At 43.3% G+C, this 16,789-nt stretch overlaps 1 protein-coding gene across 1 annotated transcript in view; it reads left to right on the plus strand.

Annotated features, from left to right (window-relative positions):
• Positions 1-16,789, plus strand: part of ralgapa2 (Ral GTPase activating protein catalytic subunit alpha 2) — a 224,708-nt gene that overhangs the window by 93,409 nt on the left and 114,510 nt on the right. The window contains 9 exon segments of the mRNA XM_080414999.1: positions 4,268-4,390; positions 4,886-4,977; positions 5,672-5,768; positions 6,667-6,849; positions 8,870-8,930; positions 8,932-9,038; positions 11,188-11,381; positions 11,700-11,798; positions 12,820-12,975. Of these exon segments, the coding sequence (XP_080271125.1) occupies positions 4,268-4,390; positions 4,886-4,977; positions 5,672-5,768; positions 6,667-6,849; positions 8,870-8,930; positions 8,932-9,038; positions 11,188-11,381; positions 11,700-11,798; positions 12,820-12,975 (1,112 nt within the window).

Below are 16,789 nucleotides of genomic sequence, written 5' to 3' on the forward strand. Positions count from 1 at the left end.
TGTCCTGATGAGCCAAAGGAGCCTCAGAATACATATTTTCTGGCGGTAGATACCATGTGTTGACGTTCAGCTATAGTTGGTACTAAAAGTAACCACTTGTCCGAATTTATTATAAACATCAGAAAAACTTATTTTTTATACCAAAAATAGTCGATCTACAAACTCACAATGCGTCACACTTCCACGCGTTTTGGGCTTGTAGATCAGTTATTATAAGGCATGAAATTGGGGCATAATCCCTCGCTTGAGAGACAAATCCACTCTGTTTCCCGGTCTAGCCCAGGCGCCAGAGAACTAATTAAACTAAAGTCTTAGAAACAAAAGCAATCCCCCCCCGCATTAATTAAGTGTCTTAAAAATGCAGAGTGTCACTCATTATTTCTTATTTGTTTGTGTTTTTTTGTTTTTGAAGATTTAATGAAAAACAGGGGCTTTTTATGATGTACCAATTGTGGCGGTTCGAGGTTGCTTTGTTGAGGTTAAGAGCCCTCGAGTGACAAATTGAAACGAGTGCGTGGCTGTTAATGTATTCTCACTTCTTAGATGATTAATTTCCTGTCTCAGTAACTTCACTCTGGATTTTTCTTCTTTTATTTTTTCCATTTTCTTTACTCTGTGGAATCGTATTTGAGGTTAATTTACATTTACATACTGTTATGTCTGTTCAGTTTTTGACTGGTACAGAATGTCTTCTTATTTGAGTGAATGTTACTTTTGGTGCTGAACAATTCGTGTTATTTGGAACAAACAAACAAACGAACAAACAAACAATTACGAACCTTTTAACTTAGTGAAATTAAATGTTTACTGGGGCAGGAAAAGAGCTAATGAAAAAGTTAATTCAGTGCAATTAATTTATAATGTGTTAATGTGGCTTTATTTGTATAAGCAGTAGGTTATAAAAGCCGTTGATTGGTTGCCATACCTCTTGTCACAACCTAAAGTATGTTTTACACTTCATGACAGAATCAGATTCAACTTCATCGTCACAGCACAGGTTTACTGGTGTAAAACAGTGGGTGAAATTGGTTTTTGTGCAAGCTCCATAAGTTTTGTTATTTCCAGTGGTGGAAAGTAACTAAGTACATTTACTCAAGTACTGTACTTAGGTAAAATGTTGAGGTACTTTTACTCTACTGGAGTATTTCCAATTTTCAGTACTTTTCTTCTACTCCACTATATCTCAGAGGCAAATATTGTACTTTTACTCCACTACAATTCTTGGAAAACTTAAGTTACTAGTTACTTTGTAGATTTTGATTATTATTACAGAACATACAGTAACCACTTCAGCCCTAATTACATTTCGGCCATTTGAAAATAGCCGATCTAGTACAAGCTCACAATGCGACGCATTGTGAGCTTGTAGATCTGCTATTTTCAAAAGATTTTTACACATTTGAAAACTTGTGAAACGGGACATTCTGCATAATGAGTACTTTCTACCTTTGGTACGTGAAGTACATTTTCATACCAATTATTTTGTACTTTTACTGAAGTAAATGTTGAATTCCGGACTTTTATTTGTAACAGAGTATTTCTACATTGCAGTATTGATACTTTTACTTAAGTAAAAAAATGTGAGTACTTCTTCCACCACTGGTTACTTCCATAAGAGAAAGGGAAGAAGAAGAAGGTGGGGGGGGGGGGCAAGGGGAAGAGAGGGAGAGAGATCAATAGAAACAAACAAATTATGGACATATTTACACATAGTACCGTATATCTATCTATCCGGTGCGGTAAGTACCTGAGGTAAGACATAGGTGCGTGGAGGAGCATAGCAGCATATATATATGGTATACTTTACATGATATGCTATGGATGCTAGTTAAGGTACGAGAAAAAAACAAAACAGTGTTGCACGCCAAATAACACGCCAAATAATTGCCGATCTGCAAGCTCACTTATCGCAACTTATCGCAATGAGGCAAGTTGTAAGTTATCAACTGAGTTCGGTGGAGGAAGAAAAATGAAAATAAATGTTTCTAATAATTGAACCGAACTTATGTTTTAGTTTTTTTCTTTCTTACGTTTTCGTTTTGTTCTTGTTTCAAAGCACTGTTAATGTGGTTAGTTATTGCTATAGTTTCCTTTACCATTCTGTAGTACGCTGTCATTGAATACTCTCTGCTTTCCTTTGCTTTGTTCCTTCTTCTTTTTTCTTCCTCTTCCTTTCCCCCATTCTCTCTCACACTCTCTCTCTCTCTCTCTCTCTCTCTCTCTCTCTCTCTCTCTCTCTCTTCCTGATGGAAGCTAAGCGAAGCCAGTCCATCAGCAACTGTGTCCATCTTTACGAGTTGCCCGCTACTAAAAGTGTTCCTATGCTGCTTCACACTGTGAGCTCTTTCTTGCCTGGTATCTCTGGCGGTAACTCTGCTTGTTCTGCTCACAGACTCTCAGGTAAAGTGTGTTCTGAAGCCTGATTCATATACTCCCCGTAGAACCACCGACGGCGTCGCTTGCCAATTATAACAATTATACTAATCTTTTGGTGCAAGCAACGCCGTGGTTCTACGGGAAGCATATCATGCGATGGCATATAAATTAAGCTCAAGGGGCTGCATGTCGCTGTATGTGTTTGTGAACCCTCTATCCTCTCCTAGCCATCTGTCTGTTTCCCCTCTTATCTGCTACCACTCTGTCTGTTACCCCTCTGTCTGTTACCCCTCTGTCTGTTACCCCTTTTATCTGCTACCACTCTGTCTGTTACCCCTCTTATCTGCTACCACTCTGTCTGTTACCCCTCTGTCTGTTACCCCTCTGTCTGTCTGTTACCCCTTTTATCTGCTACCCCTCTGTCTGCTACCCCTCTGTCTGCTACCCCTCTGTCTGTTACCCCTCTGTCTGTTACCCCTCTGTCTGTTACCCCTCTGTCTGTTACCCCTCTTATCTGCTACCACTCTGTCTGTTACCCCTCTGTCTGCTACCCCTCTGTCTGCTACCCCTCTGTCTGCTACCCCTCTGTCTGTTACCCCTCTGTCTGTTACCCCTCTGTCTGTTACCCCTTTTATCTGCTACCGCTCTGTCTGTTAACCTCTCTGTGTGTCTGTTTGTTTTTGTGGTTTCAATGGTTGCTGTCAAAAGTCATCAGAGCAGAGACCTCGATGCCTCCAGAAACTTGTACTGTACCTACTAGTGATGCAAGGGTCAGGTTTTATCATAACCCGCCCCGCACGGGAGCCCAACCCGCCCCGCACGGGAGCCCAACCCGCCCCGCAAAAATGAATATGAATCGACGACCCAGCCTGTCCCGCGACCCCCCAAAAAAAATAAAAATAAATCACAAGCAAGTCCATTCTATTGCTTTCCAGATAGATAGAGAGAGAGGGACACAGAAGGAGGGAGAGAGAGCGCGCGCGAGAGAGAAGAATTGCGTCGTAATCTATAACCCGTCCGCCCGCCCTGCAGATGGGCTACGGGTTGGCCCACGCATCACTAGTACCTACAGTACAGTACGGGCGGCCATAGCTTAGTGGGTACAGAGGCTGTCTGGTAATCAGGAGGTCACTGGTCCTCCCTGGTCCCTGAGCGAGACACTTAACCCCTAACAGCCCCCCTGCGCCCCCCGGAGTGCTCCTCATGACCGTCTGAGCAGCCATCAGCTGAAACTGAATCCTCACGAATGCCTTGAAAACATTGAAGAATGCAGTCTGTTCCTTGCATGTGCTCATGTTGTCATAGTTCATGTCTGTGGTTCTCAAACGTTTTAATTTCAAGGAACCCTGAGGGTCCCTGGATTCCCACTTGATTAACCACGGGTTCATGTCATATCTACTCAAATTGTCATTATTGTATGTAACGTCACCGTAACAAAATGTAGAATGTGAATTGTAAAGTAACTGTTGTGAGTGTCTTGATGATGCGGTGATTTTATGTTTGGTTGCGCTCGGGTGTTGCGCTCTGAAAATAGCAGATCTACAAGCTCACAACGTGTTGTGCTGCGACGCGTTGTGAGCTTGTAGATCTGCTATTTTCAGCATGCAACCAAGTGTCAAATCAGCCATTACGACGCCATCAAGGCACCGCCAAAATGCGTTTTAGTCGACTAAATCAACTGTAGATTTAGTCGACTATAATATGATATTATAGACTAAAACTAGACAAAAACTAAAACATTTCAGATGACTGAAATATGACTAAAGCTAAATGGAATTTTATTCAAAAGACTATGACTAAAACTAAATAAAAATTTGCTGTCAAAATCAACACTGGTCCTGAGGACCTCCATGATGTTGTCCTAACTCCCCTCTCCTCTCCTCTCCTGTAGACGTGGAGGAGTGCCAGCTCTCAGAGTGTGGTGGTGAGGATGATCTGGGAGGTGCTGACAGCCCCCTGCCACGTAGCAGCAGCACCTCTGACATCACCCAACAGCTGGCAGACACCTTCCCAGGTAACCCCCCCCCCCCCCCCCAGCGTACATGCCCACACTAGCAGTACATACAGTACCTCCCATGGAGACTGTTATTATGATGTTTTTTGTTATTGCGTACAGCAGTGTTATGATAGGATATGAACTGTGGTACATGTGGACACACTGACTACTCGCACATGAATAATGCAAATTCTAAGCACGCGATTGACTCCTGTCCTGTCGTTTTGAGCTTGTTTTGACGCACTGCTAATTAAACAAACAATAACAAACAAACATATTGTTTGTTTGTTTGTTTAACATATTCGAAATAAACATGACTAAACTAAATGGTTTGTTTCAGGGACTCGTCATTTCGTAATTGTTAACTAAAAAGATTAGTTCCAATGATTCGTTCACCGATCAGTGCTTCCGCCCTCCTCACGTAGTTTAGTCCAATGACGAAAGAGGAATTCTTTTGTACATCACTATTGGTGAGTCGACATCGTGACTAACCGTCCGCGTCTTGTCCTCCAGCCCAGAAGAGGGAGAGCTCGCCCACCTCCTGTGGTTCTGACAGCAGGACGTCAGAGGGCAGGAGAGAGACCGAGAACAGCGAGCCACCAGCGGTGAGAGTCCCCATAACTTGTCACCTCATAGAGCGCTAAGGACCATGCATACCACACTTTTAGAGCCCAAATAATTTGGGTCCGGTTTGGTCCAGACTGCAATATGACGTTATTCATAAATCAGGCCGGTACCCGTCCTGATTTCGGCTGTTCGGTGCCTCCATGCCTATGAAAGTGTAGTATGCTGTGTAGTATTCTGTGTGGAGTTTGCATGTTCTCCCCGTGTCTCCTAGGGTAGTTAATACCCTCACAAAAACATGTAGTAATCCTGGTCACTATACCGCCTCCCCCATGACAGCCGGGGCGCCTGATGGAGGGGAAGGGAACTGGTTGGAATAACGTGTTCCTTCCACGCGCTACGTCCTACCAGGGAAACTCCCCCCTGTCAGGTGACAAGAAGGTCAGTTGGCTCTCATGCATTGAAGGAAGCATGAGCTCGGCCCTGGCCTCCCTACTGTGGGGGACTGGTGTAGTGCTGGTGTAGGGCTGGTGTAGCGCCCAGGATCACTTAGGAAATTGGCACCGGGTGAAAAAAATGGGTTACAAAAATCGCGGGATAAAACATTAAAACAAAATAAAAGAAAGTGTAGTATGCATCGGCCTTTACGGTTCCTCTCAGAGAAACGAGTTTTCTCAACGAGAGACTGTCCCTCGGCAGTGCCGGGCCTTAACTTGGTGATTTCTTTACTCCTAGATCCTCGTCAGGCGGAGCTGCAGTCCAGCTGAGCTGGACGGCAACAGCGCTGAAGGGAACGCCACCACCAACGCAAGGCCCAAGCTCAGAGAGAAAAGTAAACTTTATATGCATTTATTTTTCAGTATTCACTTGATCTGCAGCTGGCCTAAAATTGGGACATCAGGTTGAGAGTAGATAATGTTATGAATTGAATATGAATCCAGAGAGAGAGAGAGAGAGAGAGAGAGAGAGAGAGAGAGAGAGAGAGAGAGAGAGAGAGAGAGAGAGAGAGAGAGAGAGAGAGAGAGAGAGAGAGAGAGAGAGAGAGAGAGAGAGAGAGAGAGAGAGAGAGAGAGAGAGAGAGAGAGAGAGAGAGAGAGAGAGAGAGAGAGAGAGAGAGAGAGAGAGAGAGAGAGAGAGAGAGAGAGAGAGAGAGAGAGAGAGAGAGAGAGAGAGAGAGGAATCCAAATTAAATGTTTAATAGAGAGAGAGAGAGAGAGACTTTTAAAATACCTTTATTTAAACAAGACCTGTGTCTTCACACACCATATGTTCATATTTTCTCTCTTTTACAATCTTGAAAGTATTGGATAATGTTTTTGTTTTTTTTATTAAAAAATCTTTACACAAATCTTCTCTTTTAGGGGTCTCTGGCACAAATCTGCGACCAAATTTATGTCAATTTGGGAAATGAATTAAATAGTTTGAGAACGAGAACCACTGACTTATACTATTTAAATAGTTTAGAGAAAAAATGCTGCTATTTGTTCCAAAGTCACTGCAAAAGATTGCTGCTGTTTGTCTGAAAAAGCTTTATACAGTGTACATATAACATGTATGTAACGACGCAATGTGACATAGTTCTGTTTACACAATGTAGCCCCTCCAACTGTACTTTCAACAGTTTTTATTATATTTTGACACTTGCTTTGGCAAACGTATGTTTTCTAATGTCAATTAAGCTCCTTTGAATTGTATTGATGATGTGTGTACTTCCCCCCATCCTTGTCCAGGTGAGAGTGTGAGCAGTGACACGTCCAACGGCTACCTCAACGACACCGAGGGTCCCTGGCAGCCCTGGCAAGCCTTCGACGAGGAGGCCGACACCCAGTCCACCCAGTCGGCCCACATGGACGTGACCTCCGACCCCCAGAACCACAGGAACCTGCTGCTCAGCCACAACGAGGCTCTGGCAGGTACGGCCAATGGGTTCAGAACCAACCGTGTTTAAAGGATTTACAGAAAATGCGTTTTACAGAAAATAATAACGGTAATATGTTAACCCATTAAGACCGGGAATGCATCTATGTGTCATTTTTAGATTCCTTTGGCTATTCAAAAATAGCAGATATACAAGCTCATAGCGCGGCACCGAGTGCCGCGCTATGAGCTTGTAGATCTGCTATTTTTGAACAATCACATGAATATATATATTTTTAAAGCGAACATTTGTAACTCAAATCTTTGCTTCTGGGGGATTCTACAAATGTCTTCTAAATCCTAAAATATATATATAGTTTTTACTTAAGTTACTTATTTATCAGTGGTTCTTATACTTTTTCATGTCAAGGACCCCCCAAATGATATGTATTTGTCCGCGGACCCCCATCTTAACATATTTTATGTCCCCCAGAAGCAAAGATTTGAGTTAAAAATGTATATATATATATTCAAAGATTTGAAAAAAATGTCACGTTTAAGAAAATTAAATAAATAGCAAGCTCATGCTGCGCTATGAGCTTGTATATCTGCTATCTTTGAGTGGCCCAAAGAAATCTTATAATGACACGGAGATGCGTTCCCGGTCTTAAAGGGTTAAATGACAAAATGATGGTAGAAGGGAGTGAAGAAAATGATGTGTGTGTATTCATGAATCCATTCTGAGGCTCTGCTCTGGAATCATAAAGTGCCGAGTCATCAGAGAGTGGCAGAAGCACAGATTGAATTTGTAAATTCCCCAATGAAAAATGGTGTAGTTCAAACCGCCACGATGGTAAACAGAAACATTATTTCCATGCATGATGGAAAATAACCGTTCCACCATTTTTAGAGTAATATGTAAATCGCAATGTACGTTGCTGTCGGGCAGAAAAACCTTTTTTCGTAAATGAATGCCCTACTTGATCATACTACTACAGCATCACACAAAAAGCATAAAAAGTACCAGATCCACGAGCTCGAAATGCGACGCGAAGCGATGTGTTTTGAGTTTGTCGATCTGCTACTTTTGCTATTTTGGAATTTGAATCCTGAAAACTAACAGTTTTTGACATGTCGGTTTCCACCTGAAAGAGACAACGTTTTTTGATAGTATACGTAGCTACACTATCTACATGTGTTGAACGTGACAGTTTTGTATCACAGTTACCCCCCAAATGTGCTTGTTAGTACAGTAACACATGTCCCATGATTGGGACACTTTGGGGAGCGTTCGTTCGCCTAAACCAGTAACGATTACCTTCACATTATGTCATTATAACATCCTTGTGTTCAGCCATGACACCCAGAATGTTATGAGCTGTGTGCTACGCTAACAAAGCTGTGTATGTATGTATGTATGCTCCCAGAGATGTACAGTGTTTAACCCATTCAATCCAGGAACACATACAGTACTGTGTCATTTTAGATTTTTAGCTACAACCATATTTATTTTTTTTATACTTTGGGCTGTTCAAAAAAAGAAATAGCTGATCTATAAGCTTGTAGCGCGGCTATTTGTTTTTTTTTATTGTGAAAATGTGTGCAAATCTTTGAATACATACGTTTTTTAAAGCGAACATTTTTAACTCAGAATCTTGTCAAGGACCCCCAAAATGATATGCATTTGTCCGCGGACCCCCCCCTTCTCATCTCAAAATATTTTGTTCCAGGGACCCCCAGAAGCAAATATTTGAGTTAAATATATATATATATATATATATTCAAAGATTTGCACACTTTTTTTTTTTCTTAAAAAATAGCAGATCTACAAGCTCCGCTATGAGCTTGTAGATCTGCTATCTTTTGAATAGCGGAACATGTTAAATTGAACTTTTTTTCAAAAGGAGGAGTGGCAGTATTACAAACCCTGACGGAGAGGCTGCTATAACCCCCAGTGACCCCTCCCCTCCCCCTTACATGTACATGTACAGTAATGTCACCCCATAACTCGTGTGTTTCATCCTCCCTCCTCTACCCCTACTTGTACCCCCCCCCCCCACCTCATTTTGTGTTTAGGTCCTCCTCCTCAGTATGTTCTTCATGCGCTCTCCGCACCACCCCCATCCCTCCACCTGTACCCCCCAGAACCCCCCCGCCTCCCCGGCCCTGCTGGTGCCCACCGACTGCCCGCTGGACGACACCAATGTGCAGCAGTCTGTGTTACACATGCCCCCCAACCACCTGGGTATTGTAGTCCTATAGCCGAGACCTCTCCCTACATGCTATATGCCATCCTCCTCTTATCCACTGTACACGCTGTTCTAACCACCTGGGTATTGTAGTCCTATAGCCGAGACTTCTCCCTACATGCTATATGCTATCCTCCTCTTTTATCTACTGTATACTGATCTAACCACCTGGGTATTGTAGTTCTATAGCCGAGACTTCTCCCTACATGCTATATACTATCCTCCTCTTGTATCTACTGTATACTGATCTAACCACCTGGGTATTGTATTTCTATAGCCGAGACTTCTCCCTACATGCTATATGCTATCCTCCTCTCTTATCTACTGTATACACTGTTCTAACCACCTGGGTATTGTAGTCCTATTAGCCGAGACTTCTCCCTACATTATATACTATCCGCCTCTCCTATCTACTCCATACACTGTTCTAACCACATGGGTATTGTAGCCTAGCCGAGACCTCTCCCTACATACTATATATACTCCATCCTCCTCATATCTACTGTACATGCTGTTCTTAATGCATTGACTGCCATTGACATCTATAGAAGTCATTTCAAATCCAGCACTTAACCGCCATTGACTTCTATAGACGTCATTTGGTGTTTTCAATTACTTCTGCAACCTGTGACTAATCCTAGGAGCCCTGAAGGAGAATACACCCGGAAATCACGTGATCTAAACAAATTCCAGCCCGTTGTGTTGTAAAATGTTGTAAAAATACATTTATCTCTTTTCCCAGATTGCGTTTTTGGTGAAACTTGACTCATTTTGAACCTAACCATCCCATTGTTCTGATTTATAGTCTGGGACAAATGCCCCATGTTTCTCTGCGAAATGTTGACATCATGAAACCATGAAGTCATCAGCGTTGTTTTGAGTCATCGGGCTTACGGAATGTACGCCTTGATTTATGTGAAACACGTCAGACGATGCTGTCAGATATGCGTGACAGCATCCAGCTGAGTCACGCTACACAGAATAGATTTAAAAAAGAAATCAGTCACCCTTTCATTTGTACTAACCTTTCCTTTCTACACGTCTCCCATCATTTGGTTCATTCCTTTTTTTCAGCAGACCTGTGTCAACTGTTTTGTCTTTCTGCTCCAGAGCAACAATAACACAAAAATGTACACTATAGAGTACCGAACTCCTGACGTCACTCGTTCATCCCCTGGGTCGTAGAAGTAATTTCTCTATGGAGAATAACATTGGGTCATCTTAGAATCGTCTCATATTGAAGAATTGTGGTCCAAAAATAAACAAATTGTCCCGGCGATAGTCAGTCACTCATATTTGATGCAGTCTGTTTCTGGCGAAAATGTAACTAATTCGGCCGCAGTAACATCAGTGATTTCTCACCGTCAGTTGATGCTTCATATCCATATGAGTCAAACCGCCCGGATCATTTGTTATTTTTGGAACACAGTTCTTATTTGACGCGATATTGAACACGTCTATGGGAATTCTGAATGGGGGAAAAAAACGCGACCCAGGTAGGATGCGTAAATTACGTCAGACTTCGGTGCTCTATTGACTAAGTGCCTCAGATCTGCTACACAGCGTACAACGATGGACTTATCCTGACTTTCTCTTTCACTGGGGTCTTACCTGCTTCTAGACACTGCCTTCCTTTGTCCTCTACTTGGCACCGTGCTCATGCAGTTCATCACTAACGTCCACTTATTCCACGTCCATCTTCTTCTGCAGTGCATGATGTCACCTTAACCCTGTTGCACCGAAGTGTTTTTTTTTGACAAAACGTTCTTGTCGAATGCTTCTGGGGAAACAGGTCCTGGGATTATTAATATATATATTCTTTTATTTGTGCTGCGGCTTGAGGATTCAATCGATTTAACTAATGAAATAATCCCTGTGATTTCATTAGTGCTGTTTTGTGAGATAACTTCGAAAATGTTCTTCTCTAAGCCAATCAAATGCTGTTCAACCCAAACTGTCAATTGTTGAAAAGTGTTCACCACTTGTTGATTGAATCCCATTTTTTATCCAAGATCGATGCCCTTGATTTTCAGGGATGGACTTTGTATTAGGTACCAGCTAGCTACAGTATATGTTTATTAACCCATTCATTTTACAACCTCTCTCTCTATCTATCTCTCTATCTCTCTCTCTCGGACCGTGCAGACAGCAGCGAGTGTCTGGCCGATGACATCAGCATCATCGCGGGCGGGAGCCTGACCGGTTGGCACGCCGACTCGGCGTTCGTCCTGTGGCGGAGGATCCTGGGCATCCTGGGAGATGTCAACAGCATCCGGTGCCCCAGGATCCATGCCAAGGTCTTCTCCTACCTGTATGAGCTCTGGCACAAGCTGGCTAAGGTAACGGCAACAAGACATTTTTATTTTATACGCCGTGGCTCTGATTCCATTATCCACTCGTAATACTAGGCTTATATGAAATAATTGGACAAAGACAAAAACTGAGGACATTTTCTCTGTGATTGTAGTGTAGTTTGTTATACATATTTTTTTATAAAGCCTAGTTCTTGTTCTTTTTTTCAGTTAACTACTTTTGCCCCCTTTTTTTCTTTCGTTATTTTGTTAGATTCAGCTATAATAACCTTGGTACAGTAAAGGTCCCATGCCACTCATGCTTGAACTCATAACGTTTGTTTGCTCGTTGTTTTGACGTTTCAGATCCGGGACAACCTGGGCATCAGCGTGGACAACCAGTCCTCCCCGCCCCGCCCCACCTTCATCCCCCCTCTACGCATGCTGGCCTCCTGGATCTTCAAGGTAATGTCAGGTTGTTCTGTCCTACTGACCAGTGTTAATTTTGACAGCATTTTGACAGCTTTTTAATACAATTCCTTTTAATTGTATTCACATTTTAGTCATCTGCAATGTTTTAGTGTTTAGTGTCTAGTTTTTAGTTGACTAAATATCATACCATTTTAGTCAACTAAATGTACAGTTAATTTAGTCTACTAAAATGTATCTTAGCAGGCCGTGATGGCGTTGTAATGCCTTATTTATACTTAGCAGATCTACAAGGTCACAAAGCGCCGCGCTGCGTCCGAACGTGACACCTGCGTAGGGCTGTCACGATTACAAATTTGAATTGACGATTAATTCTCACTCAAATAATTGCGATTAACGATTTAATTGAACTTGGGAACATATGAATAAAAATGTAATTTCTGTTTGCCTTTTAGGCTTCTTAATAAAAAATTGCACAGGGCAAATATGACAAATAACTTAAATCAAGTCATTATTGACATATTTAATAATTTTATAGATACAAAAGCAGAAATATCAGATCTACAAGCTTACAACGCATCACTTCGTGACGTGTTGTAAGCTTGTAGATCTGCTATTTCTGCTTTTTTATATATTTGAAAATGTGTGAACATTTTTCTAAATGGAAATCATTATGACGATTTATGCAAAAATAATTGCGATTATCTCAAATAATTGCGATTAGACGATTATGTAATAATTGTGACAGGCCTACACCTGCGTGCAACCATGCATAAAATGACTTGTCTTAGTCCTACTGGATCTCTTCTCCACTAGTCCTAACATTTTAGTGTTGTTTCACAATGCGCTAGACCTCTGGGAGATGAATTGCTGAGGTGGAGCGCATAACCTACAATCAGTTCCCAGTACTTGCCGCACCCAAGTCATGCTACTCACTCGCTGAGATGGGCGGTGACCGGGATCGAACCCATGACCCCATGGCGAGTGCTCTACCGACTGAGCTACCCCGGACACGATGGTACTAACATGCATGTTATAACCGTGTGTCCACACACAGGCCACCATGCTGCCGGCAGAGTACAAGGCAGGGAAGCTGCAGGCCTACAAGCTCCTGTGTGAGATGATGACCAAGCCTCAGGACGTGGTGCCCAACAGTGACTTCCTGGTGCACCTCTACCACATCATGCACAAGGGCTTCACCAGCGACGACCAGGTACGGCCAGCGGGGGGCGCCACATGCTTACAAACAAACCAATTTCACAATGCTGTGTTGTGCAGTTCTCCTCTTCAGCCACTAGATGGCTCAACAGTCCAAACAATTTCATGTCCATGTTGTGCTGGACAAGAATAATGGATTTCTTCTGTCTATATCTCACTCTCCATTTAGTTTATGCCCGCCCCCACCCGAAACAAAAGGGCTGTACTACTTTAATTAGTCTTGTACACCTTGCATTAATTGGCTCTAATGTTAATCCAGTCCTCAGTCACCTGTCAGTCACCTGTAACAGGGTCAACTTGAGGACAGCTGCTGACAGCAGTGAGGATTCAAGGGGTCATGTAGGTTCATTGCAGTTCGGGGTCACTGAAGCTTCCAGGCAGTGGAAGTACCCCCCCCCCCCACACCCCCCCAACCCCCCAAGTTGGGTCGAAGGATGGTTGCAGTGGTGGAAAAAGTACTCGAATGTTTTAATTATGTAAAAGTATCAATACTGCAATGTAGAAGTGTTACAAGTAAAAGTCCGGAATTCAAAATTTACTTGAGTAAAAGTACAAAAGTAAAAGTACTGAAATGTTTGGATTTTTTTTTTAAATAATAATCTACAAGCTCACAACGAGTAGCATTGCGACGCGTTGTGAGCTTGTAGATCTGCTATTTTCAAACAGCCAAGGTATAACAGGGCTAAAGTGGTCAATGTATGTTTTATAATGTAATAATACTATATCTGCTAAGTAACTAGTAAGTAAAATTTTCAAATAATTGTAGTGAAGTAAAAGTATAGACAATTGGAAATACTCCAGTGAAGTAAAAGTACCTCAAAATTGTACTTAAGAACAGTACTTAGAGTAAATGTACTTAGTTACTTTACACCACTGAGCGGGAGTACCCCCCCCAACCCCCCCCCCCCCCCAAAGTGGGGTTGAAGGATGGTTGTGTGTTTTGGCATCCAGTGCCATCTTCCTGTCTCCTGTTGTCACACCCAGGCTGCTAACCGAGGGACAGAGCCGCCCAATAAAAAAACACAAAAGATGGGGGGATGAAAAAGAGAGAGAGAGAGGATGGAGATTCAAATTCCTTTATTTTCCATTTGTATGCTATGCATGCATGCATGCGTGCGTGCTTGTGCGTGCGTGTGTGTGTGTGTGTGTGTGTGTGTGTGTGTGTGTGTGTGTGTGTCTATTCTATTGCCTCGTCTTGGCAGTGCGACAAGCTTATTAGAATGTTTTCCGTGTCGTTAAATAATGTTTTGAGTCCCCACCGCGTATACGTGATTAATTAAGGACCGCGGTCTGTCGCGCGCCGTTAGACTGACTGACACGTCAGCCAGGGGCCCAGAGTGGGCCTGTGTGTGTGTGTGTGTGTGTGTGTGTGTGTGTGTGTGTGTGTGTGTGTGTGTGTGTGTGTGTGTGTGTGTGTGTGTGTGTGTGTGTGTGTGTGTGTGTGTGTGTGTGTGTGTGTGTGTGTGTGCGCGCGTTTCCGAACAGGAGTGGGGGGGGGGGCAGGCTGGGGGAACGCAGTATAGAGTAGAGCAATGAGTGTGTGTGTGTGTTTGGTGGGGGTGCGTGCGGGCGGGGGGGGGGGGGGGGTGAGGGTGGGGGGGGGTGAGGATGGGGGGGGCAGCATTCTCCAGCTTTTGTTGTGGTTCAGTATAATGCGTCGGGGGGCCAGGGGAGGGCCGGCCACTGAAGCGTGCTCAAATTGGCCGGAGAAAAGAGTCCTCACGCCACACAATGGAGGACAGACGCACGCCTGCTTAACATAAGAAAGTGGCTCTCACCCCCCCCCACCGCCCCCCACCCCCCCCCCACACACACCTACCCCTCCTCCTTCCTCTCTGCCCGCATCCCTCCCTCTCCTCTCCTCTCCTCTCTTTCCTCCTCTGCTGAGCCTCCCTCCCTCCCTTCCAGCCACACATATATTTTCATTTTCAAGTCCATCACACACTCTTTCTTTCTACTCCATCTCTTCACTCCCCCCTCTCTCTCTTACGGGGGGGGAGGGGGGCTCGCCCCACCTTTTTCCTGGTACAGCCTTCAGTATGCGTCAACATAAGTGCACATGCTTGAAACATTCTAGTTTGGGACTGAGTGGTTTGGGGATAAATAGCCTCTTTTCAGCAATAGATTTTTATTTATTTTTTATTTTTTCTCAAACACATTATTTCTCATTTGCAATTTTTTTTACCCAATTAAAATCCTAACTTTGCATGTGGAGCTTTTTTTCACTGTGAGGGGGGAGGAGGGGGAGGGATTCCCAGGCAGTGTGACTTCCTACCAAGTAGATGTGAGTGAGTATAAACCTTACGGGGCGATAACTGACTGTTCCCCTCGGAGGGATCTTCCTCTCTTGACTGGGAAGGGTGTGAAGGTCAGGTCCTTGGTCCTGTCTGTCTGTCTGTCTGTCTGTCTGTCTGTCTGTCTGTCTGTCTGTCTGTCAGCCAGTGTTGCCATGTCTACTTATTTTAAGGGACTTGTTTTTTCAGTAACGTCGCTTGTAAATTATTGGTAGTTTCGGGGTTTAGCGGGTTTTGGGGCTTGTTTCCTAAATGCTGTTTATACCAGTGGTTCTCAAATATTTTCAGGTCAAGGACCCCCAAATTAACATGTAGGCTATTTGTCCACGACCCCCCCCCCCCCCCCCCCCCCCCATATTCGTTTTTTTCGTCCAGGTTTTGTTTGAAAATAGCCGATATATGCCATATAGGTTTAAGGTGCTCATGTGGCCTATTATTATACGGTAGTTGCTTGTTTTCATAGATCTGGTTGCTTATTTCTCTCGCAAAATCTGACAACACTGCTGTCTGTCTGTCAGTCAGTCTGTCTGCCTGTCTGGCTCACTGAGCCCACCGAGGCACAAACCAGGGGACAATAGCAGTAATCTATCTAATAACACCACTCCCTCACCTCAGTGCGCTGCAGCAACACATCCGTGTCACAGCTTTGTGGCGCAGCAGCACACAACTCCCCAATACAAATAATATCATAGGGAGGGAGAACAAAAGTGTGCTAGTCTCGCGTGCTCGCAGTCACCTCTCGCACGAGTACTGATTGATTGATTACTTTATTAACAGTAAAAGTACAGTTATAAAATACATTTTATGTAAAATTTACTGCCAAGGAAGGCATGTGAAAACAACTCTCCCACTGTCATGCCAGAAAGCCAAGGTATGCTTATTTAGTAGCTGGTAATATACTGGCACTGTAGTGAAAACACGGCTATAGAGGAACAAAGAATTTGACCGCACTCTCCCCAGCTCGCATGAACCCATTAAGACCGGGAACGGATCTGTGGCTATTAAAAAATAGCAGATATACAAGCTCTGTGCCACGCTACAAGCTTGTAGATCTGCATTTATTTTTAAATAGTGAAAATTTTTGCAAATCTTTGAATATATATATATTTTTAAGCGAACACTTGTAACTCAAATCTTTGCTTCTGGGGGTCCTTGGAACAAAATATTTTGATGGGGGTCTGCGGCCAAATAAATATAACTTTATCATGTCCTTGACATGATAAAGTTTGAGAACCACTGATATAGACCTGTCTAAAAACTGTTTACTAGACATTTTGTAGAATCGGCCTCAGGTCTTAATGGGTTAAAAGAAAGAGAAAAAAAAAAGTTTGGGATTTTCCAAATGACACTCTCTCAGCAAAGCCCCGTAGCAGCCCACCTGTATGGCTATGCAGAACGAGGACGTCATTAATCATTAACCACGTTTGGGGGGTTTAGGGGTCAACTGTCACATTTCAAACGGGCATTAAGGTAGTGGCACACAAGACTCCACTTCTTTGTTCCTTCATGCCGGTA

This window comes from Gymnoscopelus braueri, assembly GCF_963280865.1.
Source record: "Gymnoscopelus braueri genome assembly, chromosome: 19".
NCBI lineage: Eukaryota > Metazoa > Chordata > Actinopteri > Myctophiformes > Myctophidae > Gymnoscopelus > Gymnoscopelus braueri.